Source organism: Arctopsyche grandis, chromosome 9 (assembly GCF_051622035.1).
Source record: "Arctopsyche grandis isolate Sample6627 chromosome 9, ASM5162203v2, whole genome shotgun sequence".
Lineage (NCBI taxonomy): Eukaryota > Metazoa > Arthropoda > Insecta > Trichoptera > Hydropsychidae > Arctopsyche > Arctopsyche grandis.
In genome coordinates this window covers 10,128,990-10,156,460 of record NC_135363.1, presented here as the reverse complement: position 1 = coordinate 10,156,460, position 27,471 = coordinate 10,128,990, and the positions used below count along the sequence as shown (strand labels likewise).

The window sequence follows — 27,471 nt, the reverse complement described above, 5'->3', positions numbered from 1 at the left end:
ATAAGCAAGTTTGTAGGTAAAATTATGTTAATCTATCGCAATGATTTCAGTTTAGATGTAAAATAAACAAATAAACTTTTATTTAATGCGTAAGGGAAACGCTACAGCAAATTACTACTAGAAAGCCATGCAATATATTATATGTAAAAATTTACCTTTAATTTAATTTTAATCCAAGTGGTCAACGACTTTAGCATGTCTAATGACTAGAAATTTTAAGAAATTGAATTTAGTGTCAGACACAATTTGGTAAATTGTAGAATGTACAGGCTGTACAGTATGAGTGTCACTGATTAGTGTCAAACTGTGCAAACAGTGTAACTACGGCACAGGTTTTGGCGCGCTGTCTTTTGCTGGGGTGCGTGTTTGCTCCTTTCCAATTTGCGGGATCCGTTTCGTCCTGATTGATGTGGATCAACTAATTTGACAATAAAATGGAGGATGCTATCGGTACGATTTAGATATTATCAGTATCTTCTATTTTCCTATTGATTCGTAGATTGGTTTTCACAAATCTATTTTACCGATGTCAATAATGCTCTTGTCTATGTACACCATCGTATTCGAGAAATCACAGTAAACATAAAATTAATTGATTGATATAGCTGGTCGGTCGAAGCGTCAAAAGGTTGACAAACATGGACGAATGTCAGCATTGGAGAAATTGAAGCAGCTCAAATCGACCGGATCTAAAAGAAAATATGAGGTGGACACTTTGGAGAATGTCTACGATACTGTAGACGAGAGTGAATATACTGACCGAGTTCTTCAGCGAAGGGAAGACGATTGGATTGACGATGATGGTATAGAAATGAGCGTAGTATTATCCAACGATGTTTAATTTAGATGATTCATATTATACTGTACTATTTTCAGATGGATGTGGATATGTGGAAGATGGTAGAGAGATTTTTGACGACGAAGAGGCTGCTGAACCTTACAATCCGTCTGCTAAGAAAGAGGAAGGTCATGCAAAGAAACGAAAGGCTCGAGTCTCAGCTTTGGCTGAACCTAGTTCGTCAAAAGGAAAAGGAAATATTCGCAATTTAATATCAAATATGCCAAATAAGAAGAAAGAGGTATTCGTCATGCCTGATATTATATAATTTGTTTGATGTTTTTATTAACTTCGATTTTAACTTTAAGGTTTCTCACTTGTCGGAAGATAGTATTCTTTCAGATATTATGTCAGAAATCAACAAAGATCCAGAGTTGTTAAAACAAACACCAAAAAACATCGCAACTAGAAAGCCTTCTCAATTTATAGATACTAGTAAACGAGACGCCCAAGATTATTTCAAAAGCCTCAGTGTGCCAAAAGTTACGAAAGCATCTCATCAAACGCCGCTTTCTAATGGAAAGTCTCACCAAAAAGTTACAAAAATTAAGGTATTAAACGATTATTTCAATATGAATTATTTTTTTGAAGTAAATTTGTATCTTTATTTAAATTTTAGGAAGAAGATTATACAATAGTTCAGGTACCTTCTCCTAAAAAAGTAAAAATCGATACTGAAATAGTTCCAGCCGTAATCAAACAGGAAGTAATTGAAATAAACGACACACAAACCATTGAAGAAATTCACACGCAAGATCTCCAAATTCATAACATTGATTTTGATGAGGATTCACTCCATGCCAAAACTACACCAGTGAAAGAAGCTCATAACGGCGTTGAAGATTTGAACGCTGACGATTTTTTGAACTCCAATTTCGACTCCCCTGTAAAAGCTAAAAACAATGAAACGCAGCCAAAATTGTCTGAAGCAGTATTAGAAGACAAAAAAGAAATATTCGACAATTGGTCAGGAGTAGCACAAACACCGCAATCGCTTTCCAGTTACGATTTAAACACTCTACCATTGCATACCCTCGAAGATGGCTCCAAAGTTTTGCGTTTCTATTGGTGGGATGCGTGGGAGGATCGCTTCGTCAAACCTGGAGTAGTTTTCCTCTTCGGTAAAGTCTATATTGACCATTCGAATCCATCACGCGGATGCATTTCTTGTTGTGTATGCGTGAAAAATATCGATAGGAAGATTTACTTATTGCCTAGAGAATATGTAAGCAAAATTTATCTATACTACAAATTTTCGATAAGTTTTAAACTGTATTATTAATGATAATTTCATGATTATAGAAATTGGACTCAATAACTTTAGAAGAAGACAGCGACAATCCTGTGTCATTCACGGATGTTTACGAGGAGTTTAATAATAGTGTGGCTTCCAAATTAGACATAAAAGAATTTAAATCGAGGAAAGTGACCAAAAACTATGCTTTTGATTTACCTAATATTCCAGTTCAATCTGAATATATGGAAGTGAGATATGCGGTAAAGATTTTTTTATAGTTTTATTTGATTTTAATATACATTTCTTTTTTTAACTCGAATTTTTTCTTATTTGTTTTTGATTTTTTTTTATTACGAAATTATGTTCACAATACATCTTATATCTATTTTAATAGCTACTGATCTACTGATCATTTTCTATTTTACAATTTAATTTAATTTGGTTACTAATCATAGTATTATATTATTCTAATGTTAATCTACAGCATAATAGGAAATAGAGCTCAAAAACCTATTTACAATCCTTATTTTTTGCTTATAGGCTACATATCCAGTACCACCAGCTGACAAAAAGTATTTAACATTCAGTCACATCTTCGGATCGAATACAAGCTCATTAGAAATATTCTTATTAGAGAGAAAAATTAAAGGACCGTGTTGGTTGAATATCAAAAATCCTGAATTTGTTTCGAATAAGGTGTCTTGGTGTAAAGTCGAAGCGAATTGTCTGAATCCTGAAGAAATATCTGTCGACCGAAGTGATAATACTCCACCACCGTTAACAATAGCTACAGTATGTTTTGATTATATAGTGGTTTTTATTTTAATGATATATAAGTTTATATATCATTTATCTGTACTGGTAAATTAATTTTCATTTTTTTTAGATTCATTGTCGCACTGTGATAGATCCGAAAACCCGCCACAATATGATTGTTATGCTCACGTGTTTGATAAGCAATTCATTTGAAATACATAAACCGCCTACTAATCCACCATTCCAACAACATTTTTGCGGTATTTATATGTTCGACTGTGATAATTAACTCATTGGAGTTCTATTTATTGATTTATTTCAAATTTTTAGTGTTCACCCGTTCGTCAAACGAAATATGGCCAGCCGATTTGAAGCAGATGTTGAATTTCAAAGGCACTAAATTGACCAAGTGCGAATCTGAAAGGGAACTTCTCAGCTACTTTTTGGTTCAATTTTGGAAGTTGGATCCTGATTTAGTAGTCGGGCATGATCTTCTCGGATATCAACAGGATTTACTAATCGGAAACATTTTAGATAAGAACATTTCGAATTGGTCTCGTTTAGGAAGACTGCGACGCACTACAGTGCCTCAAAGAAAGTTCTTAGCTAAAGATGCCTTTTTAGGTCGTCTCGTTTGTGATATAAAACTGTCGTCAATGGAATTGATTAGATCTAGGAGCTACGATTTAGATACATTATGCAGCAATGTTTTGAAACTACCAGAAGGCAATCGGAGTGAAATAATGCCTGATGAACTTTATAAATATTACGAAACGAGTGCTGATCTTTTCAATTTGATATCGTTGACGATGCAAGATACAACATATATATTGAAAATTATGTGCGAATTGAATGTTTTACCATTGGCTTTGCAAATTACGCAGATTGCTGGTAATGTTATGTCTAGGACGTTAATGGGAGGAAGATCTGAACGGAATGAATTTTTACTATTGCATGCTTTTTCTGAGAAAGATTATATAGTGCCGGATAAAGTGATGGGGAAAAGAATGGCAGCATTGAATGAAAATGAAAACGCTGGAACAGATGCTGCAAAACTATCTAAAAAACAAGTTCAAGCTCGTAAGAAACCTGCTTATTCAGGAGGTTTGGTTTTGGATCCAAAAAAAGGTTTCTACGATAATTTGATTCTACTCATGGATTTTAATTCCTTATATCCCAGCATTATTCAAGAGTATAACATTTGCTTTACTACTATTAAAAGAAACGCCTCTTGTTCTAATGATGATGAAATCAATGAAATGATTTTACCAGAATCCAATGTCGAGCCTGGAATTTTGCCGACTCAAATAAGAATGCTTGTTGAGAGTCGGAGAAAAGTCAAAGGTTTGATGAAAGCTTCCGATCTTCGACCAGAGCAGTACATGCAGTATAATATTAGACAATTGGCTCTCAAACTCACAGCTAATTCTATGTACGGTTGTTTAGGTTTTACCTATTCTCGGTTTTATGCAAAAGCTTTAGCAGCTCTCGTCACGATGAAAGGACGTGAAATCCTTACGAATACGAAGGAATTGGTCAGTCGATTGAACTATGATGTTATATACGGCGACACTGATAGTATTATGATTAACACCAAATGCTTAGACTATGATCAAGTTTTCAAAATTGGGTACGATATAAAAAAAGAAATCAATAAAAAGTACAGGCAAATAGAGCTCGAGATTGATGGAGTGTTTAAATATCTACTTTTGTTGAAGAAGAAGAAATACGCTGCGGTTTTAATCAGTAAAAATAAGAATGGAGAGTTTGTTACTAATCAGGAATTAAAAGGTCTTGATATAGTGCGGAGAGATTGGTCACAGTTGGCTGCCGAGTCCGGTAAATTCATACTCAATCAAATTCTCTCCGAGCAAGCGTCCGATGAGCGATTGGAAAACGTCCAAGCTCATTTAACAAAGCTGAGGGACGATCTGAAAGACGGCAAGATGCCGCTGTCCGTGCTCGCCATCACAAAACAGCTAACGAAAAATCCTGACGAGTATCCAGATAAAAAGGGACAGCCTCACGTTCAAGTCGCACTACGTCTGAATAGTAAAAACGGTCGGAAATACAAAAAAGGTGATATCGTTCCATATATTATATGCGAAGACGGAACGAGTAACATTCCCGCTATGCAACGAGCCTATCACATAGAAGAACTGAAGAATTCTGAAAACCTCAAAGTAGATGTGAATTACTATCTAGCTCACCAATTGCACCCGGTCATATCTAGAATATGCGATCCTATCGAGGGAATGGACTCGGCCAGGATCGCCGACTTCCTCGGTCTCGATCCTTCGTCGTACAAACAATCTATCAAGAGAGAAGCGTCTGGCAACGATGAAATTTTCGAACTTGAGAATGAAAAGAATAAATATAGAGAATGCGTACCGTTCAAGTTCACGTGCATCAACGATCAATGCAACAATGTCAACTCTTTGAAGGAAGTCAATGCGTCGTTTTTGGATAAGTGTCAAAATGAAAAATGTACTATTCGGCCATTCGACTATTTGCCGGCGATTTTGAACCAGCTGACTACTCAAATAAGACAGTACAATGCCAAGTATTATGAGAATTGGATCATCTGCGAGGATACGACTTGTACAAATAGGACTGTTAAGGTTCCGCACAGGTTCTTCGGTGGATATCCATTGTGCAATATGTGTGAGAAAGGAGTCATGTATAGAGAGTACAGTGAGAGGGATTTGTACTATCAGATCAGCTATTTCCGTTATTTATTCGATGTCAACAGTCTAAAAGGGCAAAGTTAGTATTCGATATATATATCATTGCTGTTAAATTTGATTTGTGTCGGTAATTGTATATGTATTTTGTTTCAGAATCGCAATTGAGTCCGCAGATCGCATCCGCTTTGCACAGTTTGAAGGAGTGTGTCGAGGATGCCCTCTCTCATTCGTCGTATTCCGTGATTAATCTGAGCCAACTCTTCGGCTTTTGTGACGCGAAAGCGAAGTCGTCTGTCGAGATCAAAGTAGAACCGCCGAGTTCTGATCCCATCACCGATATGGAGATAAATGAATACGATACGCATTTAGAAATGTTTAATGATTAAGCTAGATATATTCATCGTCATTGTAAATAAAATATTTGATACTAGGATATACTTATGTTTAAATTATGTATTTAATTTCAATATAATAATTAAAAAAAAAAAACGAATATATTTATATTATATTGTATATATGTGTGTCCCATCATGATTATCCATTACTTGTTTATGGGATAGTTAAAATATTACTACCTTACAGTTTGCTCTTCCAGTTTTATTCAATGTTGAGGTTAAGAGTTGGGGTAAAGACACAGAGATGCTAGTTTTGCTAATCATATAGCTAAAGACTTAGCTGCTGTATGATCAGGTCTGCTATTTTACTCACTCAGCCCTCGCTAACTCATTATGGAGCGCCCGAATTTAAAGAAAAATATGAAAGTGCGTATTTTTCGAAAAGTAAAGGTAAAAACAAATAATAGGTTTTGTAAATTAAACATAACTCTTAAAATTTTCTATCAATTAAATTTAAAATTGGAATAAAGCTTCTTTATAGTTGTCTTATCAGATCAGTATTTCACAAACTGTTATGATTGCTTTATTTTGTATACAATATATGTAAATTTCAATATATTTTCATGTAATAAACGATATCTATCTTATAGATCATATTCATTTGAATGAAAGATTCAAATTGAGAAGTATGTATGTGTGCTATGCGAGTAAAACCAGTCAGTTTCTATGTATATCTGAGGATTTGAAATATTTTCGATGAATTCCTTGGAAAAGAGTCGAGATTTCAACCATAGAAATATATATTTTTAAATTTATTTATTGATATGCTGGTATGATATCTATGATTCGAAGTTTAAAACTAAATCTTTTAATACTAATACTTTTTTTTGTACGAAGTTTGGAGGATTTAAAAACATGCTGTGTTGACAGTCTTTAATGAAGTTTTATTCAGGGCTGTGGATTCAAAGTCGGAGCATTTCAAGCCGAGTCGGATTCGTAAAAAATCAACTGACTGACTCCTTTTTATTATTTTATTTAATTAATAGTATTACGGTATGTGTCAATTAGTCTCCTATTTTATTGAAGTAAATCTATTAATAAATTAAAATTGAAGAATCATGATTTTATATTACATTATAAATAAAATCGTTGAATTACACGTATTTTAATGTTTTGTGGCCAAAACAGATTGTATCTTCCATCTCGATTTACTAATTTGTGTATGAAATTCATACACATACACTATGAATGTACTTTTTATTTAAACCTATTATTATTATTACCAATAATTAAATAAATTGGGTTACTCACATGTCAATTTTTATTGTTTTTTTAAATTTCTTTAATTTTTTATACATATATATTGAAAATCGCTACTATTTTTATTGCTAACAATTTTATACTTTGGTAAGAAAAGTCGATCTTTCAAGTTGGAGCCGGAGTTTGGAGTTGAATCATAAAATAAAGTCGGAGTCGGTAAATTTTGAACCGACTTCACACCCCTGGTTTTATTAAAAACAGCATGTGTTTATGGCTCATAGTGAGTTAACATGACATGGTTTTCAAAATGAACGAATAGATGTTTGCCAGTGTGGTTATTTGCGACATTTATTATCAGTTTATAGTGGAGAATAAAGATACATTGGCTGACTAATGCTTATCGTAGTAGATTCGTTTTATCAATTTAATTTTTAAATTTGCAATGTGAAACTTTTTTAGTCCGTTAAAAGAAAAATTTGTATTATAAAACAAAGACTGTAGTGTGTGTTCAATTCGTTTCTGATTGGTTGTCCTTAAATATTAATTTTTTTTACAAACCTTTACGTTTCACTTACGATTACAATTCAGAGGACAATTTACCTTTTATCCGATCGTTTCCATACTTTGCCATATTGCTCATTTTGGTCATCAATATAAGTAAATGTATCTTCCGCCATTACGATATAGATAAAATATCGTTTAAGGCGCGTTTCAAGTTCGAAACTTTTTAATCTGGGTGATGTCTTTGTAGTCATTGATTTTATACATAGATGGCGGTAGTAAAATAATTATCGATTCAAATAAATTCAATAAAAAAAACAAATGAATGTTATGAGCGAATATATAAAGCAGACTTAGAATAATATTAAATATAATAAATACAAATGTAATGTTTATTTTAAAAACTTTTATTATCAATTACACACATTGAATCTTTTATTATAAATCAGAGAAATACATTTTGTCAGTAGACAAAAAAGTTATACCAATGATTAGTATAATAGAATATACAGAAAATACATTGCCATAGTTTAAATCAAATTTGAAAGCGGGCCGTTACAATTTCTTTCCATATCGTTCAAAATGTGCTACATACATAAATTACGCAAATATATATAATATATTATTACAAAACAACAAAAATCATAAACAATGATTCCGGACGAATGTTTGAATTCCAGTTTTTTTTTCCTCTGAATATTTTTTTGCAACACCACAATATGTGCGGTGAATGTGAAGAAGCTCTACATGCTTTTACAAAAATACAAAATAAATCGCTAACGTTTATAATCTTTACTGCCTATGTATCTTACACTACGTAGATAGTTCACGTGATGTGAGACGTGTTTGCAATGGAATACGTTATCGTACCTTACATTTTATCGAATCAAACCGGATATATAGAGCTATTGATATTATTCATAATAATATATATATGTATATACGTTAATAACATTGACTAAAACCATTTATTTATTGAAAATAAAAACACAGTGAAGCGTCGGAACCATTCCCACTATCTAAATTTACATACCGTCATCTGCACGTCATAATGCAAAACATCAACAATATACATACATACATTCACTCGCAATAACGTTTTGGTCAATTCATTATCTTTAGAATACATACATTTGTAATCAACCAAACAAATTAATTCTAACTAATATATTATTATGTATATACTTTTTTAATTTAACATAAGAGGGGAACACATTAAACGAAATCTCACAGAACACAAGTACATACCTATAATTATCCTTTTCATATAATATACAGTTTGAATTCATCTCAAAACGAACGAGTCGAGCCTATACTGTTCAAATCAAATGCATACGTAAAAGGGAAATGCTTTTCACTCTTAATACAGTGCTAAGGAATGCGTCTGAAATGATAAAAATCATAACTGTATTACATCACTCGGTGTTATATTGATAACTTTACACGTCAACGTACAAAACAAGCAAACCATAAAAACCTACAATAAACACGTGCAAACAGACGAGAGTAAATTATGTAATACATATATGTAGTACATTACTGTTGTATAAAATGCGTTCTAAAGACAATCACGTATTATTTCGATATTATTTTAATATATCTGAAAGAGGCCAGTCGTATGATAGTTCAATGTCCAATTTCATAACCGGTCGAATATATTATATTTGCTCATAACTTAAATATAAAAGATTTAAAATCAATCTTCTGCAATAATAATTAATATAATAATAGGGACATGATTCAGAAAGTCTGCCGTTGTCAAAATTCGAGTAGGAAGAAACTTTTTGTTTTTAGAAAAATAAATAATACTTAGGTGTATACATTATATACTTCGTTTTATACAGACTCGTACAAATGCTGGATACGAAATGAAAACAATACTAGTTTCGCATTATATGGTACAGCAGATGGGACTAGACTAATAAATAATTTGTATAGTAATTAAAAATAATAATAAATCAATGGATTCACATTGTCGCTAATATAGTACACATTATTGAATTTTAATTTAAGTCAACGCCGATATTTATACACTTTGGAGGGGGGGGGGTTGAGTCCTGTCGCCGGACGAGGACGATGGCAGTTTGATGATAATGTAAAATGCGTCGTAAAATTCAATATGCTCGATTTTGGAAAACTGATGTTAGCGAACGTGTAACAATTATTTGGTCTATTCGTCGACGCATCACTCTTTGCGAGTTTTCCGTTTGCGTGGCATGTCGCTGGGTGCATCGATTGCGTCCGGTTCACCAGCTGAATCGCTCTGCTGCTGAAATTGAAGAGACATATCCAAGTTATTACGAGAAAATAAATGTGAATCAAATAAAATCACGACGGATTTACTTGATTGTCGGCGATGGGTTCGACGGCTTCATCGGCTTCCGGTTTGGCATTAGATTCTGAGAATTCTTCTTCACCTTGCGAGGCTTCTTCGTCATTTTCGGGATTGGATTCTTCTTCTTCGATCAATGGCTGGTCTTCAACTTCGGCGTCGGTTTTTTTAGATATAGCTTCTTCTTCTTTATTTGCGTCCTTTTCCTGTTTATGTGAATATTTTGATCAAAGTATTGTTTTATTTCAATTGAAATACTGTTTCAATTACTAATTGCATTACTAATCTAAGTACCACTCTCCATTGGGAGACAATCCTTGATAGATTTTTCATTAATGTATCTTATGTAAGAGTGAATGTATGAATGATTAGGTTTGTAACGACAGCTTCTATTCATACTATACAGTAGCGCACGTTTCGACATATTTTGGATAATTGATTGTAAGGCAAAATCGGCTTACATATACATTAGAGCGCGACGATACGGTGCAATAATGCTAGTGTTGTATCGTTGAGTCAATATGAATTTTTCGAAAATATTCATAAGCGCACTTTCGTAGTACGCGTGCACTCACTACTATGACGTCACGCCGTGCGTGAATATTTCCAGTGGGCAAAGAAAGCTGATTTTGCTGGTGAACATGTACTGCTGTGTAGTTGAATAGATTTTGTCGGCTACTGTTGTAATGTCTATGCCATGTATGAATGTGTCCATATTAAATGTTCCAAAGAATACTTTTCGTACTGCTGGTTACGTGCAGTTGGCATTTTTAAATAATTATTATTAAAAATGAATGAATATAATTCGTATCAGTAATTTTCAGTATCCTTCTGTATGGGACAGAAGCATGGACCCTGACAGATGCCACTTGCAAAAAACTACATGCCTTTGAGATGTGGACATACAGAAGGATGCTGAGAATCTCATGGATGGCGTGTCGTACCAATGCCGAGTGCTGGCTCTTATGGAAAAGCATGTTGAAGTGCTCAAAAGTGTGAAAAGGCGTAAATTGGAGTACTTTGGACATGTGATGCGGAACGAGAGATACAATCTCTTGCGCCTAATAATCCAGGAGAAAATCGTAGGCCAACGTAGTCGGGGCAGGAAACATTTTGGTACGGCCTCAGCACCCAAGCACTATTCTGAGCAGCCATTGATAAAGTACGAATGGGAAATCTAGTTGCTGACGTTCTGGGAGTACATGGCATGTGAAGAAGATTAATAATCTCAACATTTTTGCAAGAAGGGCTCCAGAGTGCAGTTTAACAGTCATCGATGGAATATTTGAAAGACTGGACGATAACGATGATGATGTAATGTCGGGACAGTCGACCTTACTGGTTGAATTGAGTGAAGCAGCAGCAATATTGAGGCGCACTGCAATCAAGTTTTGCTCGAGAAAATGGGAAGTGGAAAATCTACATACGAGGGAGCGACTATAGTGGTTTCCGCATTGGAAGAGTCCAGTGGCAGGGGTTTTCAACTTATATTTTGTGTGTAATGATGGTATTTGGTATTTATGTACAAAAGTTTAACGATAGGTGTCGCCTTGGGCAACATGTAATGGCACCTATGGTCACGGTTAATGTTTTGTAACGTGGGAACATGAGAGTGAGTAAACACTTTCTAAGTGCATTCGTAGGTGAATAATAGAAATCCCAGATTAAGCGAACGGAAACAAACGATACGCTGGAGTTCTCACAGATCCGGGCGAGTGGATGCGTAAACAATAAACTCGCCAGGGTAGACCTTTTCGTGCTTAAACAATAGACACATTAATGGATCGGGGAAGCTGTGATGTGCAACTTGTCCTTTACAAGGAGGTACACACGGTAGATCATATCATTCTGGAGTGAGCGGTGGATCTGTGTGGACCTCTTGAATCGTTGAATAAATGCTGTGAAGCGACTTTAGCCTTTCATTTGGATCCTAAACCCACCCTTATTCAATAATATAATGGATAAATAAATATATGGAAACTGTTTTGGTGTCAATGTTGTGAAAAAATATTGTTTATAATATTTTACAATGTAGCTAATTTACAAATAAGGAACTTTTTTGATGTTGGAAAATAAATATATAGCAAAAATTCGCATTTTAATGAAAAAACTGATGAAAATTGTGCACTGAATGGAGAGTGCTATTGTTAGCTTATACATAAGTAAAAAAATAAAAGCAAATTAACCCACTCAGAACATTATATGATATTCAAAATGGGTTAATTAAAAAATAAATGAATAAAATTTACCTCTGATGAGCTACAACACAGGAAGATGGAAACACCAAAAAGCAGGGCAAAGATAAGAACGTACACTCCCCAGAGCCATGGTTTCTGTTCAGTCGCTTTGACAATCCACCTCCAAAGGCTCTCCTACAGATTACATTTAACAATAGCAATGATAAAATACAAAATTGTACAAGCGTCATATCTAAATATAATAATATACAACAACGGGGATAATATACACAATATTCTAAACGTAATAATAATAACAACAGGATAGAAAACATCAAAGAGTACATATTGATACACTAAAACTGTAAAATAAAAAATAGCAATACTTAGAAAGTGGACAAACGGACGCTTTCAATATCACCGATGTTTATTTACGTACGAAAATACAATTGAATCGAGCCGTAGTGTACGTAAAATTTGCTCGGCGATTAAATGCATCCATTTCGAGTCCCGGATATAACAATGAGTGCGATACACATTTTAAAAGCGTCAAGTAGACGGTGAAATTGTACCAAAAAAAACATCGACTAAAAGGAGATACGCACTGAGGAATTTTATATCTATAGACTTCGAAATTAGGTACACGAGCAGTGAATCAACTAAAGGGAGCACACTTTCTGTTCTGTTCTGAAAGTATAACCTCTTTGACGCGCTTGCAAAGGTACCAAATATAAATCGACACCGGAATCGAGCAATAAACAAAGTACAACGCCCACCATCCGGGTTTGTAGTTTAGAGCTTTCATTATTCGACCCCACAGACTGGCCTAATCAAAGAGAATTTTCAATTTTTTTCGGCAAATTATCAACATAAACGTTATCATAGTTCAATGCATAATACTATAAACTTTTCCAATCAATCGTGGAAAGTGCATGCGTACCGAGTCCGAGTCTAACTTGTCGACTTTTAAATCGAAAGTCTGTTTTGCCCAAGCAAATGCTGCATCCGGGTCATCGGTCACGATAATGTTATCGAATAAAAGCATCGGCGACATAGACCACAATTCAATTCCCACAGCGGCCTGTAAACAAGTAGATTATATAATATAATAATAAATTAAAAAAATGATAGCAGAAATATATAGATAAACTGATGTATTACAATAGTAGTCATCTTGAATGGATTTTCATCTTTGAAAAAGAATGGATTGGGAATCTTTTTCGGTGCCCACTTTCCTTGATATTGTGGATTTGGTATCATAGGTGCTCTCCATACACCCTGCAAAACAAAAGGATACAATCAGGAAAATATAATAAGCGTATTAATACTGAAATATAATAAAAAAATGAATGAATATTAACTTTGTAATTGGGATTTGTGATGAGTGCAGCGCTCCACTTTCCGCATCCGGGTGCGTTTGTACATTTGGGATTCTCGACCAGAGGTGCTTCCCATTCTCCGTCCATGTCCATGTCCCAATCAGCAGGTTTTTCACCAGTAGGATCTAAAAAAAGATCATTATAACCGAAAACATATCTCATTTTGGCTAAAAGATTCAAGTCCTTATGCAAAATTGATACAAGTTTTTTTTACCTGATATCATTTCTGGTTCATCATCTAACCATCCATCGGGTTTCACTGCTTTGGGATCTGAAATTTGTGGAGGAGCGCTTTCGTCCCAATCGTCTGGTTTACTAGCTGTTGGATCTGATATCTAAGAATGAATTATTTGATATATAAAAAGTAGGTAGAACATGATTTGAATAGGGTTTTCACATACATACAAGTAAAGAAAAATTAAATTGAGCAACAAAAACAAAGATACCAGAGCAGAGACTAAACAATCTTTACGAAGTTTGATCCACTAAATTTGAACATGACAATGATATGAGTTTATGAGATTTTTAACTTTTGCTGTTTTTAACTCAAAATTTAGTATTGCTGTGCCAAAAGTGAGTATTGGAATCAAGTCAGATGTTTTTTCTATTGATTGTGATATCTGACTTTTAAAATTCGCTAAATAATTATTATACATATTTTGTAATAAGTTACAATTACTAGAAAAACATCTGACTATTAATTCTAATACTCACTTTTGGCACAGCAATACTAGATTTTGAGTTAAAAACTGTAAAAGCCAAAATTGCACATTTTTTAGCTGCTCATATTTGATAAACAAGAGGAAACCAACAAAAATCATTTTCATATTCGAATTCAGTGGGCCAAGCGTAGTAAAGATTAATCAGCTTCCGCTTCGGTAAGTAAAAAACGTGATATTTTTTGTTGCTCAGTGTTATCAATAATTGTATTAGTCATAATACGACACAGATTTCAATAGTCAATTTAATGGAGTAAATAGAGCAATTCGAATATAATAGTATAATATATAATTCTTGGAAAAATTCGTATTGATATTAGTAAATCGTTGAAGGAAATATTTAATATGAATTAAACATGTAAATCAGTTGTTTGCATTAGTTATCGTATTATAAAAACAAAGAAAAGTCAATGGAGCATTAGATATAGCAAAAATATCTCACTCTTTCTCTGTCATCCCAATCATTCGGTTTAGCATCACTTGGGTCATCAATTTCTTCGGGAGGATTGACAGACGGCGTAAAGTCTTCCAATAAAGATCCACTATTAATTTCCTTATGATCTAACAGCACGGTGTACGTATTATCAGGTTGCAGATAGAGTGTGTAAAGATGGGGCCTTTTATCTTTGAACGGCTCCTCTAATCTATCTCTATATATAAATAATAAAAAGATAAATTAATAAACACCAATCACTTCACACCATCGTTTAAAAATTAAATCATTACTTTGGCTTCTTGCAGTGTTTCTCCTCCAAGGTTCCATTCTTGGGGTTCTTGTGTCTGAAGATGAAGTGCAGCTTATGATCGTTGCCACACTTATCAGGACCGAACATGATCGTGTACGGCGTTTTGTCAGTGAACTGTTTCAGATCTGTAGACTCTTTTCCGGACGACAACAGTTTGATGTAAGCTCCGCCGCATTCTTGTCCTTCCTGATGTTAAATTTGCATACATATAAAAAAATACCACAATCGATACGATACATAATAAACGGCATTTGAATCAAACCTGCATAGTCACTTCGTACTGAACAATGAAAGGTTTATCGGTGAATACAAACGGTCTGCTGAACCGAGCGGAAATTGCAGCGTGCTTCACTTTAGACTTGAGTACGAGACCCAAATCGTTCTTCAGGATGGGTCTTTGTGGTTGCTCGACCTGTATTATTAATTTTTTTTATATAAAGGATGCATTTAATAATCTATAGAATCTAGTCATTAGTGCGATCTGTTCAATTAACCTGCCATTCTCCATCATATTTGGCAATCTGTTCGTCGGCTCCATCCTTCTTCGCTTGTGACACAATCCACTTTTGTTTAAATTTATCAATATCGTCAAAGTGTTCAGCGAAGTAGAATTTATTTGGAGTTACTATGGGGCTGGTGTAATCCATCGCTTCACTAGCTGGAGCTTCAACCTCCTAAAAATAAGAAAAAAATGTATCTTGAAAAGAAAGCTAATCGTTGAATGAGTGCTTTATAGGACTTGAATGCTCACGTCGGCTACGATTCCGTCGTCGTCGAAATCATCATCGTCCTGTTGAGCCAGAGCATAGTGGCTGTTCGAAACGGCGATGCAGAGGAAGCCGAAGGCGGCCAGCCAAAATAAGACGTTCGAATTCATCTGAAAGAGGACAGTTCAAACAATGAAACATTTGAATCAATCTTTTGTTCGGCGAATGATAGTAAACTTTCAAGAAGAAATTGAACGTCATCTGTAAAAATATATATGGCAATCTGGCAGAATTCCAAAATCATACAAAAAAAAACCAAACTAGAAGTTGTTTACATGTTTACCTCCGTCACTGGAAAATCGTGCATGCATTAAAATATTTCTTTTTATAATACCAGGGGTGTTTAACCTTTTGTAGCATTCAAAGGCAACAACGAATGAATATATTTATATGCAAAAAGGATCTGTCTGATCTGTCTGTTTGAAAAATGTCTGATTTGAGATTTTTTTAATAGCCTCTTCTTATTGCAAGTGCAAAATGCAAGCTTCTTTGTTTGATAACCGTGGATCAAAATTTAATTGAAGGAGACTTAAGATTGCTGAAAAGTTTTTCCGAGCTACACAAAACCAAGATAGATATCTTTATGTAAAAGAAGAATAGTAGCAAATAGCATTAATATACAGTGTACTCTCGATTATCCGGTTTGCGGATTATCCGTGCTTGAAAAATATTAATTAATTTTTTTAAGTTAATTAAATTTTGTTCTTATATGATAATTTCGTTCCCTTTTGATCATCGAAGAAGTAACAAGTGTATGTATTCAGAGCAGATTCTTTCTAACATACGTATGTTTAATTATTATCAATTATAATACTTTGTGTGTGAAATTATTTTCTATGCTATTAACTCGAAAATATTTCAGATTTACATACCTGTTCGAAATATAGTTAAGTCAAAAAAATAAGTTAGAGGCGTTCGCGAAAGGTTGTGATAGTTCTGCAGGTCCTTCGAAACGAAAAAGTATGAAAATGTCAAGATACAAAGATTTGGTTGCAACTATATTCATATGGTTAAATCAAAAATGAGCAGAAGGAATACCAATTAGCGGTCAAATGTGTATGGAAACAGCCAAGTTTTTCCATGAAAAATTAGGATTAGTAGACAACTTCAATGCTTCGTCTGGCTGGTTGACTAGATTTTTTTTTATATTTTGGCAACAGTAGTATTAACTATACATAAGTACTAACGGCCACACATATGCTTAACTATAAGCGTTTTTCTTAATAAATAATGAGTATTAAAATTATGAAACAAAAATTTGTGTTGTTGATATGATATTATACTCGAAACCAAGTCAAAATTTGATGATTCGGATTATCCGTTTTTTTAAATTATCGGTGATCTCTCACCCCAGCATTAGACTGGATAATCGAGAGTGTACTGTATTTCGAATATAGAATGGACTAATATAGAATTTAGAATTAAGTTTTCAGATCAGTCTAAATATGAATCAAAACTAACAATTTATGAAATTGTATTAATAAAATTTGTTTTATATCTAAACTTGTAAGGGAATCTTAAATTTGCATTGTTATTTATTTGTGTTGGATCTTTTTTGCAGAACAGAAAATACTGCAATATGATTAAAAACCATTAAACAATTCACAGATTACCTAAACACAATCTGCTTTAGATCGTCGACTTTAGAGAGTCTTTAGATAATATTATGTATAAGAATTGTAAATAGGTTTTTGACCTCTTCTTCCTATTATGCTGTACATTAACATTAAAATAATATAAAACTTTAAATTACTGACAAAAATAAAATAAAATTGTAAAATAGAAAATGATCAGTAGATCAGTAGCTATTAAAATGGTTTGGTGATTACTAGTCAAATCTGAACCAGTCACAGGACAACTGGTCGCTCTAGATCGGTCACACGTCACACTAAAACTGGTCACACCCTAAAATCGGTTAACCAGTTCTCTCGTGACCGATTTTAGGGTGTGACCAGTTTTCTCGTGATCAGTTTTAGGGTGTGACCAGTTTTAGTGTGACAGGTGATCACGTGTGACCGATCTAGAGCGACCGGTTGTCCTGTGACTGATTCACATATGACTAGTAGTCCGTTTACCATTGAAATAGATATAAGATGCATTGTGAACATAATTTAGTAATAATAAAAAGCATTTAAAAATAAAAATCAATTAAACAATTGTATTGTACAAACATTGTGACCAAATTAAATATCGACAACGTTTCAATGCATACATATATATTGTATTAAGAATGGTCATGAAAAATATTGTTTAAAATTTCCTTAAATGACAGTGTTGATCAACGAATGCTACAATCATTTAATTCACCACTTTATTTCGATGAATAATCAATCCTGATTGATTACATTCTATATACTGGTACAAAACGGTATTAATTATTTTAAAAGCTTTAATTTTAGTATAAATAGGTCAAATGTTTCTTATCGATTTATATATACATAACATCAGAAGCAAACCGAAAGGTGGAAACGAAGCATTTTAATCGGAAATGTGTTTGCTATAATAAAAATTATCTCGTTTCGTTCAAAGTATAAAATATTTCACATCATAGATAAAACTGCAAAACGAAAGAGTGAGAGCGTTCAATAAGGTACAAAAATAGTGCATAATCAGACGTTTTCATTGAACATACATAGATATGAGTGTCGCAAAAGTGTTCTAGAAGCTTCCTTTCGGTGATAAGCCAACCTCACATCGAAAGTAAACGAATTCCTACACAATCGTCGACATTGATATATTGCACATAATATTAACAATGCATCACTGTCGTTGAATTGCTAAAACTCTAATACCAAAAGCTATTTTTTGTGATGCAAAATTATTCATCGAATGTTTTACAATATGCATCATCAATAACTTTATATGCTAAGGTATTCCTCGAAGGTCAGATAGTATCGTGACAGGATTAGGATGCAGCCGTCTGGTGCATTTCCAAGACTATCCAGGGAATCTGTTTAAAATCTGTAAATAAACATTCTCTGGAAATGGAATACTTTTTGATTTGGAAGACATTTTGTATAATGATGGGGATATTCATTCAACTATTGTTCCGAAACAATTTGTCCTGGGCTAATTTTCTATATGTGTAGATAAAAAAATGTATATTTTTCTATATGTATAGTATGCATTGAAGGATTTTTTTGATGAAAGCTGTTGTTACGGAAATTGGATGAGAGCAGTGGGAGGGGGGAGGGGGAGGGGGGAGGGAGGCAGACGACAGGAAGTGGAGAAAGGATGTGCATATCATATTAAGCGGAGAGATGAGATTGCCACTAATTGAATTAGTGGGGTGATAGAAATAGTAGTGATGTGGTGTGGCAATGCGAGGCATGAAGTAGGAGAAGGAGAAGGAGAAGGCGAAGGCGCAGGCGCACCGGCCGCGACATAACCTCAATTTGTGCGTGTGGGGGGGAGGGAGGGTGAGCGGGGGGATACTCACTTCCGGCGGAGAGTTGTCTTCGTTGGGGTGGGAGGTGGGTGACGGGAGGGGCCCTTTGGGTAGAGCCTCCGCCCCCGGTGACGTCGCGGTCGGCGATTAATGGACGAGGAACGAGGGACGAGCGACGACCACACCCTTACGCGGAGAACGCCGGTGGCAGACTGAAGCGAACGCCCCGGCTCTAATTCTCGATCTCACTTCTGCAACACGCACACGCCGGCCAATCAACAACAAACAGCTGGAGCGGAGCCGCTCCTTGTGCAACGCGCTCTTCAACTCGGCTCGTTCTTAGTGTTTAGTCACATTAAAACTGGTCACGAGAAAACTGGTCACACCCTAAAAACACCGTTAGTCCTATCGAACCGAAACTTAGTATCGGTTATTGAAATTCTTATCGACACGACGTAAATTTTTAAGTTGACCGGAAATGGTACCTCCCCTTATAGGTATTGTTACGTACGCCGTGGATTGAGCGAATTGTACTTAGACCAACGGATATCTGTTATCGGATTAACTAAATGCATGCACTTACTTCCAAAGATTATATCTGGACTCTAAGTGCATTTAGGCTAAACAATGACCGATATTAGTTATTTCTCAGAATCGGTACGGGGAGACCCAATATCGGGGAAATACATATCCGAATACGTGACTATACAACAGGTAAACAGATTAGGCGTCCTGAGAGATCTACCCTTTATAAGGCGGTACGTAGGCGATATAATTCATTCTGGACGGAGCAGTGAAACGACAAATGCTGTGAAACGACTGTTAGCCTTTTACTTGGATCCTCCACCCACCCCTACGCAACAGTATCCTCTTTTTTTTAAGTTTTTGAATTTAATTATCTCCCAAACCGCTAACTGAATCGGATTAAATCTTTTTTACATGTAATAGAAATAATAATCTTTATGACCTTATATTTTTTATTTCGATGATTTTTTAGCTTGATTGAATTTTCGGGTTGATGTTTTTCAGCGGAAGTTTGATTCCAATAAGAATGGTGTCGGACTTTGATGGGAAATTCGATTGTCGTCGGTACAAAATTGAAAAATAAAAAAACCAGCAATTAGACTGAGAATCTTTTGTGATCTCGATGATGTTTTTAAATCTTACGTGAAATTTTAAATATCGTGATCACGTGCACGGCTATTGAGAGACTGCTCAGAAGTTCCACGTTCAGCTGACCGTCGATTGCTGACGTTCAGCTGAACGTGGAGACGGCCGACAGCCATGAATTTCATTTTCGTACCAAGTGTTGTGCGTGAAACTTGTTTATATAGAGATAGATGTTAATATGGTTCAAAATAAAATTGAATTAATAAAACAATATTGATTTCCTTCAGTAAGTTTATTTTATTTTATTTTGTGGCGGCTCTACGACGATAATTGGATAATTAGTCACATTGCGATCGCCCAAAAGACAATTTTTACCATGAAAATCGCGAATACGAAATATTTAGCACTCGAGTTCTCGTTAGTATGATGAACTTTTCGGCTGCCAGATGTTCTGTTATAGAGATTTTAGTGACCTTTGAGCGAGCGCTTTGTGACCAATAATCACCGAACCCTCTACGACATGGTTTATTTTCGGTCGTGTCTTAACAATTCCGTCGTTTCACTCCATACGCCCTCCATAATTTCATAAAACATTCATCTTAACAGATCGCTCCAAAATGATGAGTATAATTTAAACAGATAAATACAGTCAATCATTCAATACAATATATAAGGATTTTATACAATGCAAATTCATACAAACATCCACAATGACATATATAGAGAAATTTTTGCAGCATTTTATAATCAAATCGGTGAACTTCAAGACGATGACAAGATATAGGAAAGGAGATGAAAGGAAATGCCAATTTTACAGGAACCGTTTCTATGAAAATTGGCAAACTCTGATAAGAAACAATCGACCTTGAGTCACAAACCAAGGTCGTAAACTGAAACACTGAAACTTTTTACTGCGTAATAAAATTTTAATCGTTCCGCTGTAATTTTTTTTTTTCATTTTCAAATCTGCCGGAAGTAGCATTATTTTTCTATGAATTATTATATATCCTAGGCCCTGTATCGAACTGAAATTTTATATCTATAACTTGTATGCTCGAACTTACACTATATTTTGGACTTATTAATTATCGAAAAATTATAGTCCTTCAATTAATATTACATAAATAATAAATAATCAATAAGTTTTATAAACCGGAAACGAGTCTTTTATTACATACAAATCTCAAAAATGTTGCGACTAATTGATTTTTTCGTAACTATTGGATACTCACATTAAACTAATAGTTGATAGTGTCATGCCGACTCGAATTGCAAGTCAATTGCCGTTTTATTGAGTGATAAGCAATACTGTGTTACATTCATTGAAAGCCTAGGTTCTATAAATCATATTCATTAAGTAGATAGAAGAAACGGAATTCAGCGAAGAAATGTCATACGATGAACACTTACCATTTTACATATCGACTAATTCCGATAAGTCATATTTTAAATCCATTGTCATATAAAGTAACTATTATATTTGGGATAGATGAAACATATTGTGACTAATCAGAATATATTACAACTGGTAAATACACTTTTACTATACATATGTACTCTGTTAATCTTTTTCTTATATACATAGATATATACTTTTTACCCGAACACTAGAAAAAGTCAAAGATTTGTGGAAACATTGTGTTTCATTTGATACTTACTCTAGAGAACAGCTGGCATTGTTATCATTAACAATCTTTGAGTTTTACTGAACAACATTTCAAATTTATTTTCAAACAAGAAATTGAACGGAAACAAACTAGAAAATATATATCACTCTTTATCTTCCGGCGACAATTAGTCTTAGATTGTAGAAGACAAGAGTCTCCACTTGCTGAAGTTGAAAATTATGATAAAGAAAAAGTAAATATATATATTAATTATTTAAATAATGGGAATAAAAAGTACACAGTAACATTTTTAAAATTGAAAGAAATAGTCTTTTGAGATTTTTTTAATACACAATAATTATGAAAGTTTAAATATATATATATATATATATATATATATATATATATATATATATATATATATATATATATATATATATATATTTATATATGTATATATATATGTATATGCATATACATATAACATATTTACATTATAAGAATTTACTGGAACGCACTGAAAATAAATCAAAGAAAACACAGTATTTAATCAATCCCACGTAAATAATCGAGAACGCTGGAGTTGCTCCTATAATTCTCGACCAACCTCGAGAGTCTGTTCGCATAATCTCTATAAACTCTACGTGGGTTGCTGGATTGTATTCCACTTAGTGACTGCTCTATTTGTATTTCATTAAACCGTTGTTCTTTCTTCAGGGCAGAAATAAATTTCCAGATATTAGGATGGTCAGCCGATACCTGTGTATGAAAACGCCGATGCCAGCCTTTTAAAAGACCATCTTGCACACCTGCAAAGCAGTTCCAAATTTCGTGTGCGAAATATGGCGGACGCTGTGATGTCCAGATTGCGGGCGGCCGATCCACGTATCCTCGAAGTAGTCGACGATACGCTGGATCTCTTCGGGGAATGTTGATGTATTGACCAAATACTCGGAAGTGGCAACTACTTCGTTTGCCGGAACGAACGCCAAAGCCGGTAGCATTTTAAGTTAGTGCCAGCTCTGCATCTTCTCGGAACCTTATTTGTAGGCTACTTTCTTGTATCCGTCGGTATATGCATTGACTGAAATGGAAGAAGCAGCCACGATGCACAGTGAGTGGTAGCTCGGATCGGATGGCATTTATGACTGCTACTTCAAAATCAGTCATTATTGATCTTGGTGACGGATTTCTTCACTTCTTTAAACAATGTGGCGTACGTCTGCTGCGTTTTATTTGGTAATAAAGGTATCGTATACTAATGGTATCGCCACATTGTTTTCCAAGCCATGTATTGTAAGAGTCCAGAGTCCAACATTAGGAAATTTTCCCCGGTTTCGGTGATTGTGTATTTGTGTGGCAAGACAATTTCTTTTCTAGTACTCGGGTTCGTTGGAGCAACCTTTAAAAAAATGCAAAAAATACAGTATAAATATAAATATATATAGAATAAGCAAAGATTTAGAAAAAATGCAAATAATACAGAATAAAGCTATGAGAGGTATTTTGAATGTGAGTAGATTTAAGAGTATTAGAAGTATGTTAGATGAATTAGGATGGATTTTGGTATTCAGATAACTTCTCCATTGAAAAATCAAAATATTTTTTGCAATGCATACTCAAGTCTTGTTGATTCTGCACGGCAAAAGTCGTACATTTGTTCTATAGTCAAAATGAAGCCTTTTTTACGAGGCTCTTTTTTATCATTTAAATGTACTTTTGTTATACTCATAATGAACATTTCAAGAAAATATATAATATGCAACTTTTATTTGTGCTGAAATGTAACATGTCAAAATTCAATACTTTCATTTATACAGTTATATTGTATGCCCAATCACTCCATAAAACTTGAAATAATTCATACCAGTAATAATTCATTTAGAATATTGTACTTTAGAAAAATTCCAAATTCACTATTTTATTTAATGTAATAATTAATTAAACACTAGGAAAACTTTCCTGCAGTTGTTCTCACCAACCACAACCATTAATATGAAGTACACGTATGATTTAAGTGAAGTTATATTTCGCAATTGCAATCACATTATCCTAGAAAAGCACGAAACATTTCATTACTCAATATAATCAATTTCACCCTACTTATTTTATTTATTAAGCTTTGACAACATGGGATCAAATAAGGTAATGATTTTTTTTTAGACATTGGAAAATTATTTCTGAAGAGGAAAGTGATGGAATAACTGTGGAAACTACCGAGGACCCGTTTGCCCTACTCATCGAGCCGAGAATATGCTAACAACAAATAAATTTGTTGTTAGTAGATTTATGCGACAACTAATGGAACAGTATCACATTTGTGTTAGCAAAATTTGATATGGGAGCTGTTTCGTTCATAGTTATCGTCGCAGGGAAGCAATCTGCTTTAGAGAATATGTCAAGATTAAAAATGCTGAATTCCATAATTTATTGATAAATATTACTTATACCACGTTATTTTTAAATTTTTCGTTCTAGTATATTTAGAACTGAAATTTGGATTTAATGTACGTTTAGAATCCTAGCTCCACGCTTGAAACCCAATTATAAATGTGATATTAAATTCTGAACTAAAAAAGGAATTCGAAAAAATATGTGGCTTCAAATTTTTAAACTCTTTCCAATGTTAAATTTTATTTATCGCTATGTGAATGAGCTGATAAGCATTAAATTTTGTGCGAAACAATTAGACATGTCACAAGCTACAGTTATTGATTGAAATCATTATTTACTTAGGGTCTGTGTGGTGTCGCTAATAGAACAAGCAAATACCATGATCGGTGGAGAAGAGATGGTCATTGAAATTAGCAAACGTCTTTTCGTTTATATACGTACCAAATTTTTTGTAAAAAACTTCTATAGCTTCAAACAAGAGTATTTTTGTTACATGACTTGATACAATAGTCAATTTTCTTTAACGTTAGTTGTTTTACATATTGATTATTCATATATTGAAAAGAATTTGCGACAGTTATACATACATATATGTGTTTTGTGTTGTCTGTAATAAGTTGACTATCTGTAATACCACCCATGAGTTTTTATTACATGAAAATGTTTATTATAAATTGGTAAATCTAAGGAATTTCCTTTAGACTCGTTCCAACATTAGAGAGTAACGAAGTTGATAGGGAGACCATATAATGGATCCAAACTCGAGCACACTGCGAACTAATGTACAATATAAGAGACGAATGGCAGTGAGCCCTAGTTCGGACGAATTACGGATTACGAATCCAAGGATTTTTGTTGCCCTATCACAGATATTCTCAATGTGGAAACGCTTGCACAAACGCATCTGTTATAAGCATACGGGAACTGAACGAAAATCTTTCTTACTCAAAAACCACTCGAGTTAGTACGTTTAGATAAAAAAAAAAATATATTGGGATAGAAAACCAATCCTTATAAATGTGGTGAAATAAAAAAGTGGGCAAATGAACGCAAAATAGCACGGAGAAAAAATCCGTAAAAAAAATATATTTTTGACTTTTAAAATTCGCTAGACAATTAATTAGAAGTATTTTAAAGCAATGAAATATAAAAATTAATAGGAAAAATATCTGACTATTGATTCCAATACTCACTTTGAGCGTAACAATCCTAAATTTTGAGTTAAAGACCGCAAAAGCTAAAAAACTGTAAAAATCGCGGATTTTTTTAAACGCTCATATCTCGTAAACGATCACCCACCAACAAAAATCAATATCATATTCGAATTCAGTGGGTCAAACTTAGTAAAGATTGGCTAGTCTCCGCTCTGGTATTTTTTTTTGTTGCTCAGTGTAATTAGATATAATTAAATCAAAAAATCGCTTATAAATATTTGGTGGAGATCTTGGTGGAAAATAAATAGTACATATATATATAAAAAAAGGAATGTTAACAAATCTTAGTTTCAGCCATACACATTCATGAATGTCCTCTAGATGACTAAGTCTTTCAACAGAAATAATATTTGCATTTTTAACTGCTAGAAGAACACCACCACCTCTGGTAGATCTATCATAGCGATATATATTGAAACTGCTGTCAAGTACTTCGGCATCATGTACAGACGAGTTTAGCCATGTTTCAGTAATAGCAAGGACGTCAATAGATCTAGAAGCGGCGTTGTTGTAGAATTCCTTGAGTTTGGTATTTAAACCCCGCACATTTTGATAATAAAGTTTCATGTTACGGGTCACGAGTTTGGGCAATCGGTTTCGAGGAAGGAGAGATTTTTTTAAGAAATAACCATTCTGTTATGCCAGTACCCATAGGCCAAAATTCAGGATTGATAATTATATTAAAAGTTTCAGTATCTACACTAATTTTAAATGACGTGCACATGTCAGTTTTAGTAACCTGAGAAACGTTGATTCTTTTATTTTTAATTTGATTTAATATGAACTGTTTCACAGTATCAAAAGTGCAGTTATTTGCCAGATTAAAAACATGTACATTCTTCAATTTCGGAATAGTAGCTACCGGTAAAGTTTTATCAGGTGCACCAGATCCACGAGTATATGGCAGTCTCCCGGAAGAAGTCCCAGCGACCTGACTGAACGAATTTGAAGGATCTACAGTAGAAGTAGAAGCAGGAGCACAAGAGACAGGAACACAATCAGATGTTGAAGCAGAAGCTGATGTAAGTGTAGCTGTAGCTGAAGCTGAAGATGGCAGAGGTGAAGCAGAAGAAGATAGCGCTGCGACCTGACTGTAAGATTTCGCAGGTTTTATAGGAGGAGGAGAAGCAGAAACAGAAACAGTAGCACAACCAGGAGTAGATGCTGAAGCTAAAGCAGACGCGAGTGAAGTTGAAGCTGAATAAGGCGGAGGTGAAACGGTAGAGGATGCCGCTATAACGTCATACGGGCATCTGACACGTGTTTTTTTTTATGTACTGTAGTATTGTTACATTCAGTTGACAGTGTGGAGAGTTCTCGTAATGTTACCTCGCCCGATTGCAGAGTCGTAGGTTCGACAAAAACAGCTGGAGCCAGAGCTGCTGGAAAGGGACGACGCATCATCCTCTTTATTTCGCCGACATCAGAGTGGATAGTCTGGAGGGACTCCACAGCGATTTTTAGCGAGGCCAGGTTATCGAAAGCGACGCGTGCGATGGATACTATATTGTTAATTTCGTCGCTGATGTATCGCACCCTGTCCTTGGTAAGGACATTGGCACCAGATCCTTTTTTTTAAAGGTCCGCGAGTATTCTCTGGCTTAAAGTAACAATATCCTCCATGGTAGAATGCGAACGATTTAGCACGTCCAGACACAACGATAGCACACGATATAATGTGTACAACAAAAAAAATTGTATATCTTTTTTGATTCCTTTTTATTTTATTCCGTTTTATTACTTTATTTTATCATAAATTTTATTGTAAATATGTACAATGGTTGCTATATAATATAGTATGATGTAACGCGACGTTTTCCCATCGTCCCATAGGGCAACACTCGCCCTTTATTTTGAGTGGCCACCCAGGGAAAAGCTTTATAGGCGCACGCGCATGTAGCGCGCGCTCTCTCACACGCCATCTCCCGTCGAAGAAAGATCTCTCCTGTGCACGTCTCCAGGGGGAGACGGGGCCCAGAGATCCATCACCATCCGTGCTGAAGAACCGCCGCGAGGTCGAGTGT

At 34.5% G+C, this 27,471-nt stretch overlaps 2 protein-coding genes across 3 annotated transcripts; one reads left to right on the top strand and one right to left on the bottom strand.

Moving 5' to 3' along the window:
• The first annotated feature begins 295 nt into the window (after positions 1 to 295).
• On the top strand, positions 296 to 5,995 carry PolA1 (DNA polymerase alpha catalytic subunit). The gene is made up of 10 exons (XM_077437476.1): positions 296 to 450; positions 606 to 803; positions 877 to 1,079; positions 1,147 to 1,389; positions 1,458 to 2,063; positions 2,141 to 2,335; positions 2,616 to 2,867; positions 2,962 to 3,091; positions 3,162 to 5,597; positions 5,672 to 5,995. Exons 1-10 carry the CDS (start codon positions 435 to 437, stop codon positions 5,902 to 5,904), a joined length of 4,512 nt encoding a protein of 1,503 aa, XP_077293602.1. The 5' UTR covers positions 296 to 434; the 3' UTR covers positions 5,905 to 5,995.
• Positions 5,996 to 8,013: 2,018 nt separating this feature from the next.
• LOC143916518 (calnexin-like) lies at positions 8,014 to 19,532 on the bottom strand. Of its 2 annotated transcripts, none has more exons than XM_077437655.1 (13): positions 19,174 to 19,532; positions 15,719 to 15,844; positions 15,462 to 15,641; positions 15,230 to 15,379; positions 14,948 to 15,153; positions 14,664 to 14,871; positions 13,717 to 13,837; positions 13,485 to 13,627; positions 13,285 to 13,401; positions 13,064 to 13,204; positions 12,196 to 12,318; positions 9,958 to 10,152; positions 8,014 to 9,883 (listed from the first exon to the last, which is right to left on the bottom strand). In XM_077437655.1, the coding sequence occupies exons 2-13, from the start codon at positions 15,842 to 15,844 to the stop codon at positions 9,800 to 9,802; spliced, it is 1,794 nt and encodes a 597-aa protein (XP_077293781.1). In that variant the 5' UTR covers positions 19,174 to 19,532; the 3' UTR covers positions 8,014 to 9,799. The 2 variants fall into 2 exon arrangements, with proteins under 2 accessions (XP_077293781.1, XP_077293782.1); XM_077437656.1 differs by having other exon boundaries at positions 8,014 to 9,880.
• Positions 19,533 to 27,471: the final 7,939 nt, after the last annotated feature.